Consider the following 18839-nt stretch of genomic DNA (forward strand, 5'->3'; position numbering starts at 1 on the left):
AATATATTAAAACATGAAAATTCTTAAAATAGCATTAAGTTCTTTTTTTTTTGAGACGGAGTTTCACTCATGTTACCCAGGCTGGAGTGCAATGGCGCGATCTCGGCTCACCGCAACCTCCGCCTCCTGGGTTCAGGCAATTCTCCTGCCTCAGCCTCCTGAGTAGCTGGGATTACAGGCACACACCACCATGCCCAGCTGATTTTTTGTATTTTTAGTAGAGACGGGGTTTCACCATGTTGACCAGGATGGTCTCGATCTCTTGACCTCGTGATCCACCCGCCTCGGCCTCCCAAAGTGCTGGGATTACAGGCTTGAGCCACCGCGCCCGGCCTTAATAGCATTAAGTTCTATGAAGAACTTAAATTATTTGAATGTTCAGTGTTTTGAACAGTGATTCTCAAAATACATTGTTACTGATGAGCAGTAAAATAGGATTATGTCGTACAGGAACATGAAATAAGAAATCAAGTGTACCTCCACACAAACTAATGCATTATGTCAGAAATCAAGGAGCACATGTCAACTGCTAAGGAAAACGTTAGTATAGTGTGGGTGGACAAGGAGACAAAAACTCATAATGCATAAAACAAGAATCCTGGAAGATTTTAATGAAAAGAATGAATGAATATAAATTTAGTTTCAAAAAAATTTAAAATGTGAGACTGTTTATGAAAAATACTCTAAAAGATCTTTCAGTTTTATGAGAAAAATTCATTTACTTCAGAATGTACCTCCTTCAGTTGGTGTCTGAGAAATAGCAGAGGGCACAGAGGTGGGAGCTAAACATATCAGAGAACACACATTATTTTCGTTTAGTAAGAGGGATAATTAGGTCTTGGCAGCAAGATAAAATTTGATGTAAGAAGGGGAAATGTTGGTATAAATAAGTTTATGTTGTCTCTGAATTTATTATGTGCTTGTAATTGGAGCAGCACTGCACTGAGGTATGTGTATCTGCTTTCTTAATGAGTTAGGGTGAGTCAGTTTATAGAAAGCCCTCAGCTCGAGATATGGCACATTTCCCTCTATTAGCCACTAATATGGTAATTGTTGTTATGATCATTAGACTGAGGATTGCAAATAGATTTAATCTTATTTTGAACAGTGATCAATTTCTAGTGGCCAACTGGAGTGCAGTATTATTCTTGGGGTTTGAGAAGCTCCAATAAATAACATTCTTTCTCCCATCCTGAGGTTGGAACCATTTTAAAGCCAAGGAATAAAACAAACAAGACCAAAATGTCACTCATATTACTACTAAATAATGGAGAATGTGGCTTATACGCTCAGGCAAGCAGTGTGCTTTCTAAAAGAATCTCAGAGCCAGGTGTGGTGGCACACTTGGGAGGCTAGGGTAGGAGGATGGCCTGAGCCCAGGAATTGAGCAACAGCCTGGGATATAGTGAGACCCTGTCTCTTAAAAAACGTAAAATAGTCTCAGGATTAGACCCTCTTTCCCACCTAGCAGTGCTGGACCAGAATAAGCCTCCTTGTCCCTGCTTCCCCCTCCTGCCCTGTCTCCCTGGCAGGTCCAGGATTCACCTGCTGGCTGCCCTTGCAGGCAGAGAACACACGCCCTTAAGAGGAAGGAAAAAAGAAAGGCTGTGCTTCTCACATGCTCAATTTCTCCTTCTCTGCGATAAGATAAAAAGCCTCCTTTTGCCCTAAGGAGGAGTAGGCGAAGGGTTGAGAAAGGCCAGGGATGGGGTTTCGTATGTATGGGATGAAGCATCAAGAGTTGGGGGTGGATAATGCTCTTTTCGTTTTTAAATTTAATTTTTATTTTTTGAGAGGGAATCTCACTCTGTTGCCCAGGCTGGAGTGCAGTGGCACAATCTCAGCTCACTGCAACCTCCGCCTCTCAGGTTCAAGTGATTCTCATGCCTCAGCCTCCCGAGTAGCTAGGTTTACAGGCATGTGCCACCATGCCTGGCTAATTTTTGTATTTTTAGTAGAGACTGGGTTTCCCTATGTTAGCCAGGCTGGTCTGGAACTCCTGACCTCGTAACCGGCCTGCCTCGGCCTCCCAAAATGCTGGGATTACAGACTTGAGCCACCGCACCTGAGCCATCATCTCCTTTAAAAAAGAAAAATGTGGTGCTAAATTCTTACTCGAAATAAAAGAATTTTGTGGCTCCCAAGGTCTGTTGAAGGAATGGTAGAGAAGAGTGGTAGGAGATGTATGCCTGGCATTTTCAACAGCCGGCTTTCGGGCAAGGCGAGAAACCCTGACTTGTGGCATTTGCTGATCCCAGTGTGAATACTCCAGTCATGGCCGATTTAAAGCCAACAGCATGACCTGACTGAACATGGAGTTGGGGAGAGATTTGCAATAGCATACCATTATAGTACGTAGAATATTTCCAAAATACTGATGTAAAAGATGAAAATAACCTCACAAGCATATGCAATAATAAAACTAAAGAATAAAGTTATTAGAAAGTGATGAGTTTTGACTACTTATTACTTTTTTTTTGAGATGGAGTCTCCCTCTGTTTCCCAGGCTGGAGTGCAGTGGTGTGATCTTGGCTTACCACAACCTCTGCCTCCCAGGTTCAAGCAGTTCTCCTGCCTCAGCCTCCCGAGTAGCTAGGTACAGGCACATGCCACCATGCCCAGCTAATTTCTTTTGTATTTTTGGTAGAGACAGGGTTTCACCATTTTGGGCCGAGGTGGTCTTGATCTCTTGACCTCGTGATCCTCCCACCGTGGCCTCCCAAAGTGCTGGGATTACAGGTGTGAGCCACCATACGCGGCCCTTATTACCTTTTAAAAAATAAAATTTATTTAATTGTAAGTTTGTATAATTTACTTTTTAATAATGACGAGTTTAATTTTTAGCAGCCAGGTCTCATCAGCTGCCACAAACCTCAGGGCTGGCTCCCGTATGTCACTGAGTGGTAGCCACGTGTTCTGTCTTTGGATGACCCTGTGCCATACAGAAATGCAGTTCTTCCAGAGGTAGAGGATGGGTAACAACACAAGTCAACCTATGGCAATCAGTCAAGCATCTCAAGTGGACCCTGGCCAAGAGCTTGGGCTCAGGAGTCAGACAGACCTGGACTTAACAGACCTGGTTTGCATTTTTGCTTTGCTTCTTGCAAGCTGCATGACCTTGGACAAGTCATTTAAACTTTGAGCCTCAGTTTTAACTGTGAAATGGAGAAAATAACTTCTATCTCCTAGGATTGTTGTTTATAATTATTGTTCATAATTAAATGAAATCATGCATGTAATGAATTAACATAGTTCTCAGGTCATGGTAGTCTTCCAGTAAGAGCTAAAAAATAGCAGTTGCCGGGAGAAGGCAAATACACTCTCAGATCCTGACTTGAATAGGATTAATGGATGAGATGAGGCTACAGGATAATCTCACTTTTTTTTTTTTTTTTGAGACAGGGTCTCGCTCTGTTGCCCTGGCTGGAGTGCAGTGGCACGATCTCGGCTTACTGCAACTCTGCCTTCTGGGTTCAAGCAACTCTCTGCCCCAGCCTCCCGAGTAGCTGGGATGACAGGTGCCCACCACCATGCCCGGCTAATTTGTATATTTTTAGTAGAGACGAGGTTTTACCATCTTGGCCAAGCTGGTCTTGAACTCCTGACCTTGTGATCCACCCACCTCAGCCTCCCAAAGTGCTGGGATTACAGGTGTGAGCCACTGCATCTGGCCAGGATAATGTCTTATTTCAGAAAAACTTCACTCAAAATGTATAAGAAAGTCATTAGGACATTTTCAATATAGAACATAGCACAAGGCAACTAAAGGTGATATTCAGTAAACATCCTGAACAAAAATGCTTAATGCAAGAATTGAGAATGAATCATACGAATGGTGCTATGCACATGAGTATAAATAAACATTATAATCCTACTAATAGCTGACATAAAACTATGAGGAACACTGGTAGAAAATAGATATAGTTAGCAGAGTGAAAAAGTTTGGCTTTTTGAGGTTATCCAAAAGGTACCTGCTAGCCAGTCGTGACATGGATTTGATTGTTTCTGTAACGTGTAATTTCTGTAGGCTCTGGGAAATAGGAAATGAATATATGGTAACATTTTTGGTTATTTTAGGAAGATAAAATTACATAGAGAAGATTAAGAAAAGTATAAATGCCATTTATACTTAGTGAATATGTTTCCAAATTATATATAATATCTTTGTAATTATTTACATGTGATGTATATGATAGGTATATTTTTGTAATTTTATATTTATATAGGGGAAGAGGGAGACAGAGAGGTGTGTTTGTGTATTTTCTAAGCTAAGGACACCTTACCTCAGGCTGCTCTGGTCCAGAACCTCCTACCTGATGTGACTCAAATAGTGTTATAGGTGCATGGAGACGGTTTTCTCAACCCTTGGAGTGGCCCTGTGATGGCTGGTTGCCTCAGTGTTCTGTTCAAATGTTATCTTCTGCATGTGCTATGAATGAAAAAGGTTGGGAAGTATGGCTTAGTGTTTCTGTGGAATCAGCTGCCTTCTGTACACTAAAAAGATGGAAAACTGTTTTAAAAGCCCTTTAGTGGAAAGTCTAAGTCATAACTTAAAATTCTTCCCTTGTTTTACTCCTGACACCCCCTGCTTAATGCCATTAGACCCACCTCATGAAAATATAGCACAAAACCTTGTACTTATTCTCAGTAGCACTCAGAGACATAAGCACTAAAATGAGATACTTTTTCTTTGCTCATAATGTTGGTGAAGATTAAAAATTGTTAACTAGCATTGGCAAGGGTGTAGGAAAATAGAACCTTGTTTTCAATTGGGAGGAGTATAAATTATTACCTATTTGTGACGCCATTTTGTAGTGTGGAAATGGGTGTCCTTTTTGATGCACTTAAGACTCATAATATATCTTAAGGAAATAATCGTGTGGACAGATTTCTCCAAGAATGTTCCTTGCAGTTTTTTTGTTTGTTTGTTTTATGTTTTTGAGGCAGGATCTCGCTCTGTCATCCAGGCTGGAGTGCAGTGGCATGATCACAGCTCACTGAAGCCTTGACCTCCCATGCTCCATCAATCCTCCCACCTCAGCCTCAGCCCAGTCCTGAGTAGCTGGAACTGCCGGAGCATGCCACCATGCCGGGCTAATTTTTGTATTTTCTGTAGAGACAGAGTCTCACTATGTTGCCAGGATGGTCTCAAACTCCTGGGCTCAAGCTGTCCACCAACCCTGGCCTCCCATAGTGTTGGAATTACAGGCGTGAGCCACCACACCAGGCTGCAGTTTTATTTAAATAGAGAAAAGCTTTTAATAACCAAAATGCATAATAAAAAGGGTTTGGTTAAAAATATCTTTGGTGTACCTATACAGTGGATTACCATATATTGGTAATGGCGTAGCATTAGAATATTTAATTGTACTGGAAACTAATAATTATAAATTGATAAATAAAAAAGGCTGAAACGCAGTAGGTATAGCATATAAACCCAGTTTTATAAAACAAAAAAATATATGTTTGCATAGATTATAAAGATAGTCCAAATGTTAATAGTAGTTAACTTTGAATGCGTGCTTTGTATATTTTCTCATTTTCTTCAATGAACATATGCCACTTTAGAGAAAGTAAAAACTGCCGCAGACTGAGAAAGGAAAATCTGCCCAGCCATTTATCAGGCTGGTATAACAGACACTAAAGCCAGTTATAAAGTAAACAGGAAACAATATTTCTCCTAAGTACCTGTCCTGGCAGTAAAATATCTTAATGATCCCCTTCTTTGTGCTTTCTTACTCACTGAGAAACTTTGTTTTCAAAAATCTTAAACTACCAGTTCCTGTTTGGAATTATATCAGTGAGAATGACACATTCTACTTTTGCCTGGATGATCTAAGGCAGGCCGACACAAAGAAGCAGCTTCAATTTACAACCCAGGTGCAGAGCCATAGTTAAGGGTTTTCTGGATTGAACATGTCTTTCTTAGAGCTCTCAGGAAATGGGGCCCTTGATCCACCCAACATTGACCCCTTTACACAGCCCTGCTTTAAAAATGCTGCTTCATTTAAACTTCACCTTAACTCCACTGTTCCCTAGAATCCTATAGTAATGTTATTTGGAGAGGCACTCCCCAGGTTCCACTGCTGCATGGTCTCTCGCTTTTCATGTGGGTCAGCAGACCTGATTTTGTTGGACTAGAGTGATCCTGGCAGTCTAAGGTTGATTGGGTAAAATGCTTTTGTAGTCAGGAAAGAGTAACGCTGCTTTAAATATATGCATATTTAACAAACATACTATTTCCTTAGATGGTACGTATCTAAAGATTCAGTAGCTGTGTTAAGGAGGAATAATAATGAACATTTATTGAACTCTCGCTTCGGGGCAGACTGTGTTTTAAGATGATTAAGGGTATTATCTAATGTATATAACAACCCTATGAGGGAAAATTACTGTTAATACTCTTTTTTTAATAAATGATGATGCTTTAGTTTTAGAAAGCTTAAATCATTTTCCCGGGATGACATAGTGTGTATTAGAAACAGGATTTGAACACAGGCCATCTCGGGTGAGAGCTCACATTCTTTACTACTCTGATACACGTTCTCAGTTATCCATTAGACCCTTTTAGGAGTACTCTGAATGGGAAAAAAGCTTCAGCTTAGCTGGCTAAGAGCATCATGGCTTGCTTTCTTCACAAATGCTTTAACTGAAGTCCCCCTAACAAAAATACTCCTAGCTTGTGGCAACTCTGAAAACATTATTTTAAAATTCTTTAGGCCAGGCGCAGTGCCTCACGCCTATAATCCCAGCACTTTGGGAGGCTGAAGCAGGCAGATTACTTGGGGCCAGGACAAGACCAATCTGGCCAACATGATAAAACCTTGTCTCTACAAAGAATACAAAAATTATCTGGGTGTGGTCGCACATACCTGTAACCTCAGCTGTTCCAGAGGCTCAGAGGCAAGAATCACTTGAACCCAGGAGGTAGAAGTTGTAGTGAGTTGAGGTAGTACCACTGTACTCTGGCCTGGGCAACAGAGCGAGACTCCATCTCTAATTACATAAATAAAAATAAATTATTTAGTTTCTAATGTTCATAATATGTGTGGTATTCTACTCCATAATATATTCTTGCTAATTTTTATAAAACAATGTTTTAAACCATTTATCACATTGTATACCTGAGACTAAGGATTTACTTATTTATTTTTTAATTTATTTTGAGATGGAATTTCAGTTTTGTTGCCCAGGCTGGAGTGCAATGGCGCGATCTCAGCTTACTGCATCCTCTAACTCCCAGGTTCAAATGATTCTCTTGCCTCAGCCTCCTGAGTAACTGAGATTATAGGCACACACCACCACACATGGCTAATTTTTGTGTTTTTAGTAGAAACGGGGTTTTACCGTGTTGGCCAGGCTGGTCTCAAACTCCTGACCTCAGGTGATTCACCCACCTTGGCTTCCCAAAGTGTTGGGATCACAGGTGTGAGCCACCACGTCTGGCCTAATGTGACATTTTAGAAATCCATATAAGCTATACCTAATGAAATGAAGAGACATATATATATAAGTTTCTCTAAATACATACATGTATTTAAATGTATCGTAATATAATTAATATTAATATATGTTATATATAAATACATTATATATATAAAATACATATTATATATAATATATATTTAAAATTATTTTAAATATATATATAATGTATATTGTATATATATTAATATATATAATACTATATAAATATATAATATATATAAATATGTCTCTTTAAATACATACATGTATTTAAATGTATATTAATATAATTAACATATTTGTATATTGGGCATGTGTATAAATTTGTTTTTGTTTTTCGAGGCAGAATCTCATATTGTTGCCCAGGCTGGAGTGCAGTGATGCAATCTCAGCTCACTGCAACCTCTGCCTCCTGGGTTCAAGTGATTCTTCTGCCTCAGCCTCCTGAGTAGCTGGGATTACAAGTACGTGCCACCATGCCTGGCTAATTGTGTGCGTGTATGGGGTGTGTGTGTGTGTGTATTTAGTAAAGACAGTTTCACCATGTTGGCCAAGCTGGTCTTGAACCCCTGACGTCAAGTGATCTGCCTGCCTTGGCCTCCCAGAGTGCTGGGATTACAGGCATGAGCTACCCTCCCAGCCTGAAATCTATAAATTTATAAGGTGATTACTTTGAAGTGCTGTGTAGCATTTCCGTGAGTTTAAGATTGTTGGGAAGTGTTCAGAAACACAAACTTGCTCTTTTTATTTAGCCAGTTGTAAAATACCAAAAAGAGATGAGGTGGCCACTCAGAGGAGCAGGTCAGAGTTATCTTTGTGGCTTTTCCTTATCACTGGGGCAAAGGATACTCTAGGTAGGTAGGATCTTGCCAAAGTTGGAAAACAGCTAAATTCTTGTTATGCCCCTCCTCCCTAGTATTTGACTTCTTGACTTTATGTTATCATTTTGGAAAACACGTAACAATCTATGCACTTCTGATCAAGGGAACGTATACAAATATCAGCCCTCTTTATTCTTGAACTGAACTCAGCACTTGGAAAGTCATATCCTCCTCTGGGGAAAGAAAGCCGAGTGAGTGCCAGGTAACTCTGGAAGCCCATGTCCTCAAGGATAGCCAGCATTTGGATATGTTTCGATGTGTATATTGTATAGTCTTGCTGAGAAAAAAAAGTCAGTCATTTCCTCTTGATGTCCAGTAAAAGTGAAGTAAACAGATTCAGTAATCATCCTCTGATGCCCACTCTGTGCAGAGTGCTGTGTGGAGAAGGTCTGGTGATGACTAAGATGAACTGGTTGCACTCCTTGGATTCTACCCCCTGCTGTCAAGTGTTTGCAGTCCAGCACAGGAGATCCATGTGACTATAAGTAGCTAAGTAGGAAGCAAGATCCTCAGGCTGTAAGTGGAGTGTAAAGCACCAAGAAGTGAGTAGGAGCAAATATTTTATTCCACAGCAGAGATCTCTTAAGAAACCTTCACAGAGGAATGGCCATGAACAGAGTGTTTGGTAAGAGTTAATAGGATCTCAGCAGATAAGGGGAAGTGGTGGTGTGCAGGAAGAAACAGGAGTTCTGTTAAGGAGAAGGGAGATACTAATGAGAAGGGATCAGGAAAGACCTGGAGTGTGTTCGTGGTATCATGTATGGTCTGGTTTGGCAGAAACAGTATCCAAGAGGGACATAGAAGGCAGTAAAGCTGGAAAGATGACCTGGCATTGTCCGTACTTATGTACTTGGAAAAGCACTAGAGAAGATAAGTATTAGCCTGTACGGAATTTTAGAGTAGCAGGAAAATGTTTAGGAGCATGAGCTTTATAAGTCAGGCAGCCCTACATTATAATTCTCTCTCTAGGACTTAAAAGCAGTGGGACCTTGTATAGATCTGAGAATCATCTGAATTCTAATTTCCTTCTCTGTAATGTGGACATGATTATAGCATCTTATGAGGATTAAATGAGATAATGTAAATTAAAATATCTAAACAGGACCCAGTACCTAATGAAAGCAATCTACAAATGTTAGGTGGTATTACATTGTAATTTTATGGTTTTGTTAACTCTTTACTCAGATGGTGTATATTTTCTTTGGTACCCTCCATGGCTCATTTGTTCCAAAGCATGAATCATTAAGACTATCAAAAGAATAAATTGTTCAGAATATTATTTGTACCTGTTAAGTGTTAGAAATGTTGATTTTTGTTAATTTAGCTCATTAATATCTGTTGAGTGCCTACCATATGTTTAGTGCCAAGCTAGGGTACTATAGGAGAATGTAAGACAGAACTCCTGTGTTTAAGAGGCTCTCGATCTAGTTGAGGAGAAAAAAGTAGCATGTCTTTATTATACATAACGGTATAGTTTTGTAGTTTTGAGTCTACATTCTTAGGCTCAAAAATGTGTCAACATTCTTTGGAGGTGTATTGGGCCTTGAAATGACTGGGAATACCATTTTCTTTGTTCATAGCATTTTTTGTGGACATGTGACTCTTTAAAACAAAAATGTGAAAGAGTAAATAGATGCTATTATAGAACAGAAGTAATTCAGGATTTCAGAGAAGACAGATACTGGTGTGCATTATAGGGATGGGGAAGGCTTGAGGGAAGAAGTAATACGTGTAAGATCTAGGTAGGGAGACGGGAAGACTGCCTTCCAGTGGGAAACGAAGCATGAGACTGCGGTTTTGGGAAGGCAGTGTAGAAACCAGCCTGGCTTAATTAGGTTCACATTCATAGGAGAAAAAAAGTAAACTTTTGGATAACAGAGCCAGTGCCAAGTTGTGAGGGGAATGCACGCAGGAATGTAGGGTTATTCATTTGGGGAGGTGCAGGAGGTACTGAACAAGAGAGGGATGACGTGAGTGGTCCCATAGGAGGATGTATTGACATACTCAGGATGGTTTGGATGGGAGAGAGGATTGAGGTCCGGGAGACAGACCATTTAGCCATGGCACTGACCATGCAGGAAAGAAGGCAGCCTGAAACAGGGTGATAGATGAAGGAAGAATAAGCAAGGAACTGATTTAAAGGCATTTAAAGGACCATCCATAGCACTTTGAAACTGATGTTTATTGGTACGGTAGATACCTACGATGATTTTTGAGAAGGATGATGGTACTAGTAGAGAAATGGAGAGGTAAGGAAACCTTACTGTGGAAGGAAAAAGAAGGTAAGTTTAGCTTGAACAGGCTTAGATACATAGGTAGATAGATAAAACAGTTTAGAAAAAGTTGAAAATGACTCATGAAGGCTCCCATTTTAACAATGAAGACTCGTTAAGTCTTCATTTTATCTCTATTTTGCCTTGTAGCCCTGGCTAATATACACACATAGATACATATCTACAATCGTAAATGTACGTACCGTTTTGCATTTTAAAAATTACTGTCATAAACATCTATTTTCATGTAATCCTTATGATTATAAATATTACTGGCTGGATGCTTTCTGTTTAATCTGATATGTCCTGAAAGCAAGGACCATATTGGTGGTGTTCATTCCTGTGTGTCTAGAACAAAAGAAAAGATTAAGAAATGTTTGTTTAATGAAAGCATTGCTGACCATACTCATTATTGACCATGAATATTTTCATGCTTTTCTTTGCAGAACTTGCTACAATAAACATATATATGATAGTTTGGGCTTTGGGTTGTATTTTTATTTTTGTCTTTTTTTTCTGTTAAATTGCTTCCTTATGATAAATTCTTGAGATTGGAATTGCTGTGTGGAAGCACATTAAGTCTTCCTCAGAACGCTCTCTATGAGTTGGAGTGGCATTTGGCCACAAGACAGCTTCAGATACAGCAACTTAAATGAGGCAGGTGTTTATTTTTCCCATGTCTCCACATGCCCTGAGATTGGTAGTTAGGGGCTGTTTTGATGGTTAGTGATGTCATTGGAACCATGAACTACTCCTGTCTTCTTATTGCATCATCCTTAGGTTGTAGTTTTGTTTTTGGTTCTTTGAGACAGGGTCTTGCTGTGTTGCCCAGGCTGGAGTGCAGTGACATGATCATAGCTCACTGCAGCCTCAACCACCCAGGCTCAAGTGATCTTCCTGCCTCAGGCTCCCTACTAGCCGGGACTACAGGTGTGTGCTACCATGCCCAGCTATTTTTTATTTTTTATTTTAGTAGAGACAAGGTCTCCCTTTGTTTCCAGGCTGGTCTCAAACTCCTGGGCTCAAGCAGTCCTCCCACTCAGCCTCCCTAAGTATTGGGATTATAGGCATGAGCCACTACACCTGGTCTTTTTGTTTTTTGTTTTTGTTTTTTATTTTTTATTTTTGAAGAGACAGGGTCTTACTCCGTTGACCAGGCTGGAGTGCAGTAGCACGACCATAGCATAGTGTGACTTTGAACTCCTGAGGTCAATTGATCCTCTGCCTCAGCCTCCAGAGTAGCTAGGACTACCGGCATGTATCACCACTCCCAGCCAACTTTTTAATTTTTCTTAGAGATGAGGTCTCGCTATATTGCCTAGGCTCTTAAACTCCTTGCCTCAAGCAGTCCTCCTGCCTTGGCCTCCTAAATGTTGGGATTATAAGTGTGAGCCACTGTGCCCGGCCTACGCTGTTGCTTTTACCTTCATGATTGCAAGGTACTGTTGTGCCTTTATCCAATTGCATCCTTGATTTACACAGAAGAATGAGGGAAGGATAAGGACTAAAGTTGGAAAGGGCTTTTCTGAGGAGGCTCCTTTTCAACCGCTTTCCTGGAATCCCTACCCAGTGACTTCTGCCTACTCCAAGACTAGAATGATTTCACTTTTATTTATTTATTATTATTATTTTTAAATAAAGACGGGGTTTCACCATGTTAGTCAGGCTGGTGTTGAACTCCCGACCTCAGGTGATGCGCCCGCCTTGGCCTCCAAAGTGCTTGGATTACAGGCGTGAGCCACCATGCCCGGCCAGAATAATATCACTTGCCCATCTCTGACTGCTGGGGAGAAAGCTAGCCTTTTTAGCTGGGTGTGTCACTTTCCCTGATAATACCGTAGGTCACTTAGCAAGGAAGGAAGAGAGACTGGACATTGGGCAGGCAGCCACCAGCATCTGCCCCCATCTCTGGGTGGTATGCCGACAGCCTGCTCTGAGGTCCTGAGAGTCAGGCACTGATGTTTATATTACCCAAATGAAAAGATTAAAAAGATGCAAATTTGTGAGGAGTCCACGTGTAGCTATGACTAAGATAAATTTGTCTCTTCTGTGGGTTTTAGTTGAAAAGCAAAAGAATGTATATAATTTTGTGCTATAAAAACCAGCTAGATATAACATTAAATCTTAGAATACTGCATGGTTTGTGTTCAAAATAAGAATTAATATTAAATAAATTTATTACCAGCTACGAAATTAATTCATATAATTAAGGGCTAAGCAAAATACTCAGGATAGACCAGTTTTATTAGGGCACTACTTAGTAACCATTAAAGGGCGCTTAAAAAATTTGGATTTATAGGGCTGGGTGTGGTAGCTCACACCTGTAATCCCAGCACTTTGGGAGGTTGAGGCGGGCAGATCACAGGGTCAGGAGATTGAGACCATCCTGGCTAACGTGGTGAAACCATGTCTCTACTAAAATACAGAAAAAACAAAAATAAGCCAGGCATGGTGTTGCATGCCTATAGTCCCAGCTACTCGGGAGGCTGAGGCGGGGGAATCACTTGAACCCAGGAGGTGGATGTTGCAGTGAGCCAAGATGGCACCACTGCACTCCAGCCTGGTGACAGAGGGAGACTCCATCAAAAAAAAAAAAAATTTGGATGTATAAAACCCAATTGAATTTATGCTCAAAATAGCTACAACTCCAAGGTTGTTCTCAGCACTTAAAATGAAGAATTTTGTTTATTTTTCCTGACCTGGAAGTCATCTTAAGCACACACATATATAGCTGGTGCTCTAATCTCATGGTTCTCAACTCTCCCTGTGCCTTAGAATTACCAGGGGAGCTTTAAAAATATTGATGTGAGTCCTGGGGCAGATACTTTGATTCTGTTGGGTTAAGACCGTCTTCTAAGTGAGAAGTAATGAGGCAGTGGGGCTGCAGGGGAGAGGACAGCTTTGATGGCACCATCCAGTAGTACTTTCTGCAGTGATGAAAATGTTCTTGCACAGTGTGGGCCACAAGCTACAGGTACGGTGGAGCATTTGAAATGTGGCTAGTGTGATTGAGGAACTACATATTTATTAATTTAATTAGACAGCCACATGTAGCTCATGATCACCTTATTGGACAGTGCAAATTTAAGAAGTAGAATCAGTAAGCTCTGGTCACCTAGGAGCATGGAGGAGAGAGGGGCTGAGCATAACCTTACAGTTTCTGCAGGTAGTTATGCTTCTGGTATAGGGAACAGAGTGGGGATGAGGAGCCTTGTGACGTTTACATGAGGACCTCGGGAGTGACTAGAACATGGCATGGGGCCCGGCCTATTGTAGATGCTCAGTCCATGTTGGATTGTTTTAATGCTCCTTGGGCAGGGTTCACAGCTCCCCTGTTAATTTGTTTAATATAAGTACAGTCTAAAGGTATTTCTAAAAATAGTATTTTCTTCCTCCTAAATCTTTTTTCCTTTTCTTTTTTTAAAAATCAGGTATCAAATTGTAGTGGAAATAATCCAGGCGACTACAATTAGCAGCTTTCCCCAGCTGAAGAGGCACAAGGGTAAGAAGCAGTTTGTTTTCTTCAGTTCCTCATCTGAAAGGTCGGGATGGTCCCTGGGCTTCTCCTCCTGTCAGATCTTTGGCAAATAGGCGGTTTTCTGGCTTACATTTAAATATTGCAGTTTATTAAAACAATACTATTACAGCATTAGAGAAGTAAATAAATATAATTTCATCCTAACAAAAACTTTTTTCTGTATTTCTGTATAAACTCTATTTAGCTGCAGTCATAATTTTTAGAAAGTTAAAATATCATTGGGTATATAATGTTTCTGTTCTGGTTTTAAACTAAACATGATTACATAATTTTTTTTCACATGTTGATTTTTAATCTTAATATTTCTATCTCGCAACATAATCTTGATGGTCATTTAAATGACTCCAATAAGGTTCATGATATACTTAATCTTTTCCTTTATTTTCCTTTCTTTAAGCTGTTTTTAATTTTTTTTTCTTCTTTTCCTTTCTTTGTTTCTTTTTCTGAGACAGTCTTACTCTGTTGCTCAGGCTGAAGTACAGTGGCATGGTCTTGGCTCACTGCAACCTCTGTCTCCTGGGTTCAAGCAATTCTTCTTCTTCAGCCTCCCCAGTAGCTGGGACTACAGGTGTGCACCACCACACCCAGCTACTTCTTGTATTTTTAGTACAGACAGAGTTTCACCATATTGGCTAGGCTGATCTTGAACTCCTGACCTTGTGATCTGCCCGTCTTGGCCTCCCAAAGGGCTGGGATTACAGGCGTGAGCCACGACACCCAGCCAAGCGTTTTTTTAAGGAAAAATAAAATCTTGTTTCTTTATTTAAGTGTTAGATTGCTAATAGCTTTTTCTCTCTTTCCACTCTTGTGTTTTAGGTTTTGTGGGGGGCGGCGGCGGGTGGAGAGAGAGAGAGGTATATGTTATGTGCTCTTTTTCTTCCTGTTTGTTTCTCTTCCAGTGAAGTAAGATTCTTACCCAGGCATGATACTGAAGAATAATTAAGGCGTGAGGATGGCTTTCAACTCCCTTGTAGTTTGCCTGATGTTAGAATATTCCCCCTTGCATATACAAAGGTAGAAAGCATGTTAAAATCTAGAGTGCAGAGCAGGTCTTGCTTTGCAGCTGAGAGGCAGCAAACACTGCTTTCCCCTTGGACAATAGACATTCCACACAAACCTCCAGGCCTGTGCAAGTCTCTGCCAAGGAAAGGGAATGGAGTGGGCAAAGAGCAGGGGAGAGCTGGGCCAAAGACTTAGAGCATGCTTTCAGGTTTCTCATTAGCACACAGCGGCAGTGGAAGCTTGGGCTGGGGTTTGGGCTTGGACTCGCTTCCCTGAGCCTGTCAGAAGGTAGAAGTGAGTAGAAAGCAAATACAGGTATAGACTGTGAAGATGCACCAAGTCCTCAGCTTGGCCTGTAAGGGATCCTGTGCAAATATGTCCATTCAGCAGTGTTCACTGAGTACCGACTGAGTGATAATGATACAGTAGTAAACAAATCAAAATCTCTGCATTCTGATTCCCTAAACTGGGCTGGGAGGCAGTCCGACAATCAACAAATAAAATACATGGTTGTTTCAGATGGTCACACGTTCCTTGGAGAGAAAATTGAGATGCAGGGAATTCTGGTAGGGAGTGCTGGTTCTGCTCAGTGGAGACCGATTCTGCATTTAGATAGTGAGTTGGGGAAGACCTTGCTCAGATGGTGGGCTTTGAGCAGTGATCTGGAAGCTTGGGGGTATCTGGAGAGGGGCAGGTGCCAAACCCTGATGCTGAGACTGATGGGGCTGAAGAAAGGGCTAAGTTGGTGGAGAGAAGCCAAACGCGAGCTCAGAGAGGTGGCGGGGAACCCAGTCACAAAGGCCTTATTGGTACCACAGGGACTTGGGATTTTACTCTTAATGACGATGTCTTTACATGGGCTTTTGAGCTAAGAAGACTTGATCTGATGAATTCCTACTAGAGTGTGGACTCTGTTCCTCTCCTTTTTATCATTTTTCTTGCAGAGAAGATGCTTCACTTCCAGACAGAGGGACAGTTGTTTGAAAGAACACTGGCGAGGCGTCCCATCTTGCCACTGTGATCTTTTTTAGTGCTTCTCTTTGAGTTTAGTCAGCAAAATACCTTTCTTATTTTGTTATTCCATTAGTTTGCTATGGCTACCATTAAAAAGTACAAGCCGGGTGGTTTAAACAACAGAAATAAATTTTCTCACAGTTCTGGAGGCTGGAAGTCCAAGACCAAGGTGTCAGCAGGGTAGTTCCTTCTGAGAGTGGTGAGGAAGGACCTGCTGCAGGCCTCTCTCCTCATCTGCAGTTGGCTGTCTTCTCTTTGTGTCTTCACATTGTCCTTCTTTTTTACCTTTCAGCGTGTTTGACTCTTCAAAGGCCTTGTCTCCAAATAGGGTCTCATTCTAAGGTACTTGGGGTTAGAACTTGAACTTCTGAATTTACTTTGGGGTTGGGGGAAGGGCACAATTCGTCCCATAACAGTTATGTCGCAGTGGTGCTTGATTCTTTCATACCTGTGTTTTCCATCTAAGCTATCCTTACAACTCTTTTGGGTATCCTGGCTTCCCTCTGTTGTTAAAGCACTAAGACAATCAAACTAAGCACTCTTGGGGCCTTGGGGCCATGTTGCCTGGGACAGAAAACACTGGAGACTGGTTCCAGTGCTTCTCTGAGGTTACTGGTTAGCAGTGGTTGTCACCTCCAGCCTCTATGTCTGCATATGATAATGCTTCAGTGGATTTTAATCTTCCTTCTTTTTGTGAAGTTAAACACCTTAAACTCTTAGATGCTTTGTGCTTATGAAATTTTAGCATGAGAATGTGTGTACATGTTTATAAGGACAAAGTAACGGGCAAGAATTTGCTGTTAATATGGTGTATCGTGGTTGAATATTAATTATAACTGAAATATTTGGTTTATTGTAAGTATTAGTTTCTCTCTGCCTAAAATGATCAAAAAGGTCAGAATCTAGTCTGAAGAGAATTTATTCAAGTGCAGAAGTTGAGGACTACAGCCAGGGACACACTGCCAGGTTGCCTTGAGCAGTGCTGCAGGGAACAAAGGAGAGGCTCAAGTTTTTAAAGGAAAAAGACAAATCAGGAGAGAGGGCAGTTACAAAAGTTGTCAGGAATTCTCATGGGTTTACAGAAATAATATTGGTTAGTGCTTGGTTGTACATAGTTAAACTGTAACGTGGACGACATTTTATGGCTGCCTGGTGTTGGTGTAGAGCCTGCATAGAAGCGGCTTCAAGAAGTAATTATTTAGCTCCTGGGGAAGTGTGACATGACTTCTGTTACATTCTAAATGCTTTTCGGGGCCTGATGATTTAAAGGAGCTCACGTTCCTCAGATAAAAGATTTTTCTTTTGGGGAGAAGAGGGTTATTTGTGGTAACATACACGTAACAGAATTTGCCATTTTTAAGTGTACAGTTCTGTGGTATTAATTATATTCATGTTGTTCTGGAGCCGTCGTTACCATCCGTCTCCAGAACTTTTCATCTTCCCAAACCGAAACTGTGTACCCATGAAACAATAGCTCCACCTTCCCCACCCCCCGCAGCCCCTGGCAACCACCATTCTACTTTCTGTCTCTCTGAATTTGACTAGACTGTGTACCTCATGTAAGTAGAATCATACAATATTTAAAAGGTTCTTCTGTCTCAGTCCCTAGGGCTGCCACAGCAAAGAGCCACAAACTGTATGGCACAAACAACAAAAATGTATTCTCTCACAGTTCTGAGGTGAGAAGTCTTAGACCAAGGCTGTGGCCGGGCTGTCTCCTGAATGCTCTGGGGGAGTCTCTTCCATATCTGTCTCTTAGCTTTCCATGTTGCTTGTAATCCTGGTGGTCCTTGGCTTGGAGATATATCATTCCAGTCCCTGCCTCAGTCGTCACATGGCAGTCTTCTCTGGTTTTGTCTCTGTTTTCTTAGAAGGGGCACCAGTCATCCTGGATTGGGGCCCACCCTAATTAAGCATGACTTTATCTTAACTTGATCATGTCGGCAAAGACCCCATTTCTGAATAAGATCACTTTCGTAGGTACAGGGGCTTAGGACTTCAACATATCTTTTTGGGAACACAGTTCAACCCACTGCATTGTAACTGGTAAGTTCAAGGATAACATTTATTTCCCTTTTTTTGTGAAAATGCTAGAAATACTTCTTTTCAGCAAGCTTTCTGACCACATTAAGACTTTCTACCTTTACTCCTTTTGGATTAATTCTGCTATAAGTATTTAGCTTTTACTACATTGGTGTCTTTTAAGACTATAAAAGGGTTCAAAGTTAGAAAAAATATTTCTGCAAAAAGTAGAATAACTGGAACTGTATAGGTAATTCCAGCCGCCACATGTCTTCGTGTCCAGAAAAAGGCAGGTTCCATGGAATCAGTGCTCTGACAGATTGTGTGGGTCTGGTAACAATGAGGGGAAGCCCAAGTGACAAGGGGAAAAAAGTAAATTGTACTTCATTAAAAAGGAAAAACTTGGCTGGGTGTAGTGGCCCAGCCTATAATCCCAGCACTTTGAGGGGGCCAGGGCCCGAGGATTACTTGAGGACAGGAGTGAGTGTGTTTGTGATCGAGTTTGGCTCGTCGCCCAGGCTGGAGTGCAATGGTGCAATCTCAGCTCACTGCAACCTCCGCCTCCCAGGTTCAAGCGATTCTGCTGCCTCAGCCTCCCAAGTAGCTGGGATTACAGGTGTCTACCGCCATACCTGGCTAATT

The 18839-nt window shown here is 41.1% G+C and overlaps 1 protein-coding gene across 5 annotated transcripts in view; it reads left to right on the forward strand.

The window, feature by feature from the left end:
• SNX25 (sorting nexin 25) overlaps window positions 1-18839 on the forward strand; it is a 144585-nt gene that overhangs the window by 64086 nt on the left and 61660 nt on the right. For all 5 annotated transcript variants that reach the window (XM_032298781.1, XM_032298782.1, XM_032298784.1 and 2 more), the window contains exon 6: window positions 14053-14123. In XM_032298781.1, coding sequence (XP_032154672.1) covers window positions 14053-14123 — 71 coding nt within the window. The remainder of the gene's footprint in view (window positions 1-14052; window positions 14124-18839) is intronic.

The sequence above is a fragment of the Sapajus apella genome, unplaced genomic scaffold (assembly GCF_009761245.1).
Source record: "Sapajus apella isolate SASKATOON/1434 unplaced genomic scaffold, GSC_monkey_1.0 scaffold39, whole genome shotgun sequence".
Taxonomy (NCBI): Eukaryota; Metazoa; Chordata; class Mammalia; order Primates; family Cebidae; genus Sapajus; species Sapajus apella.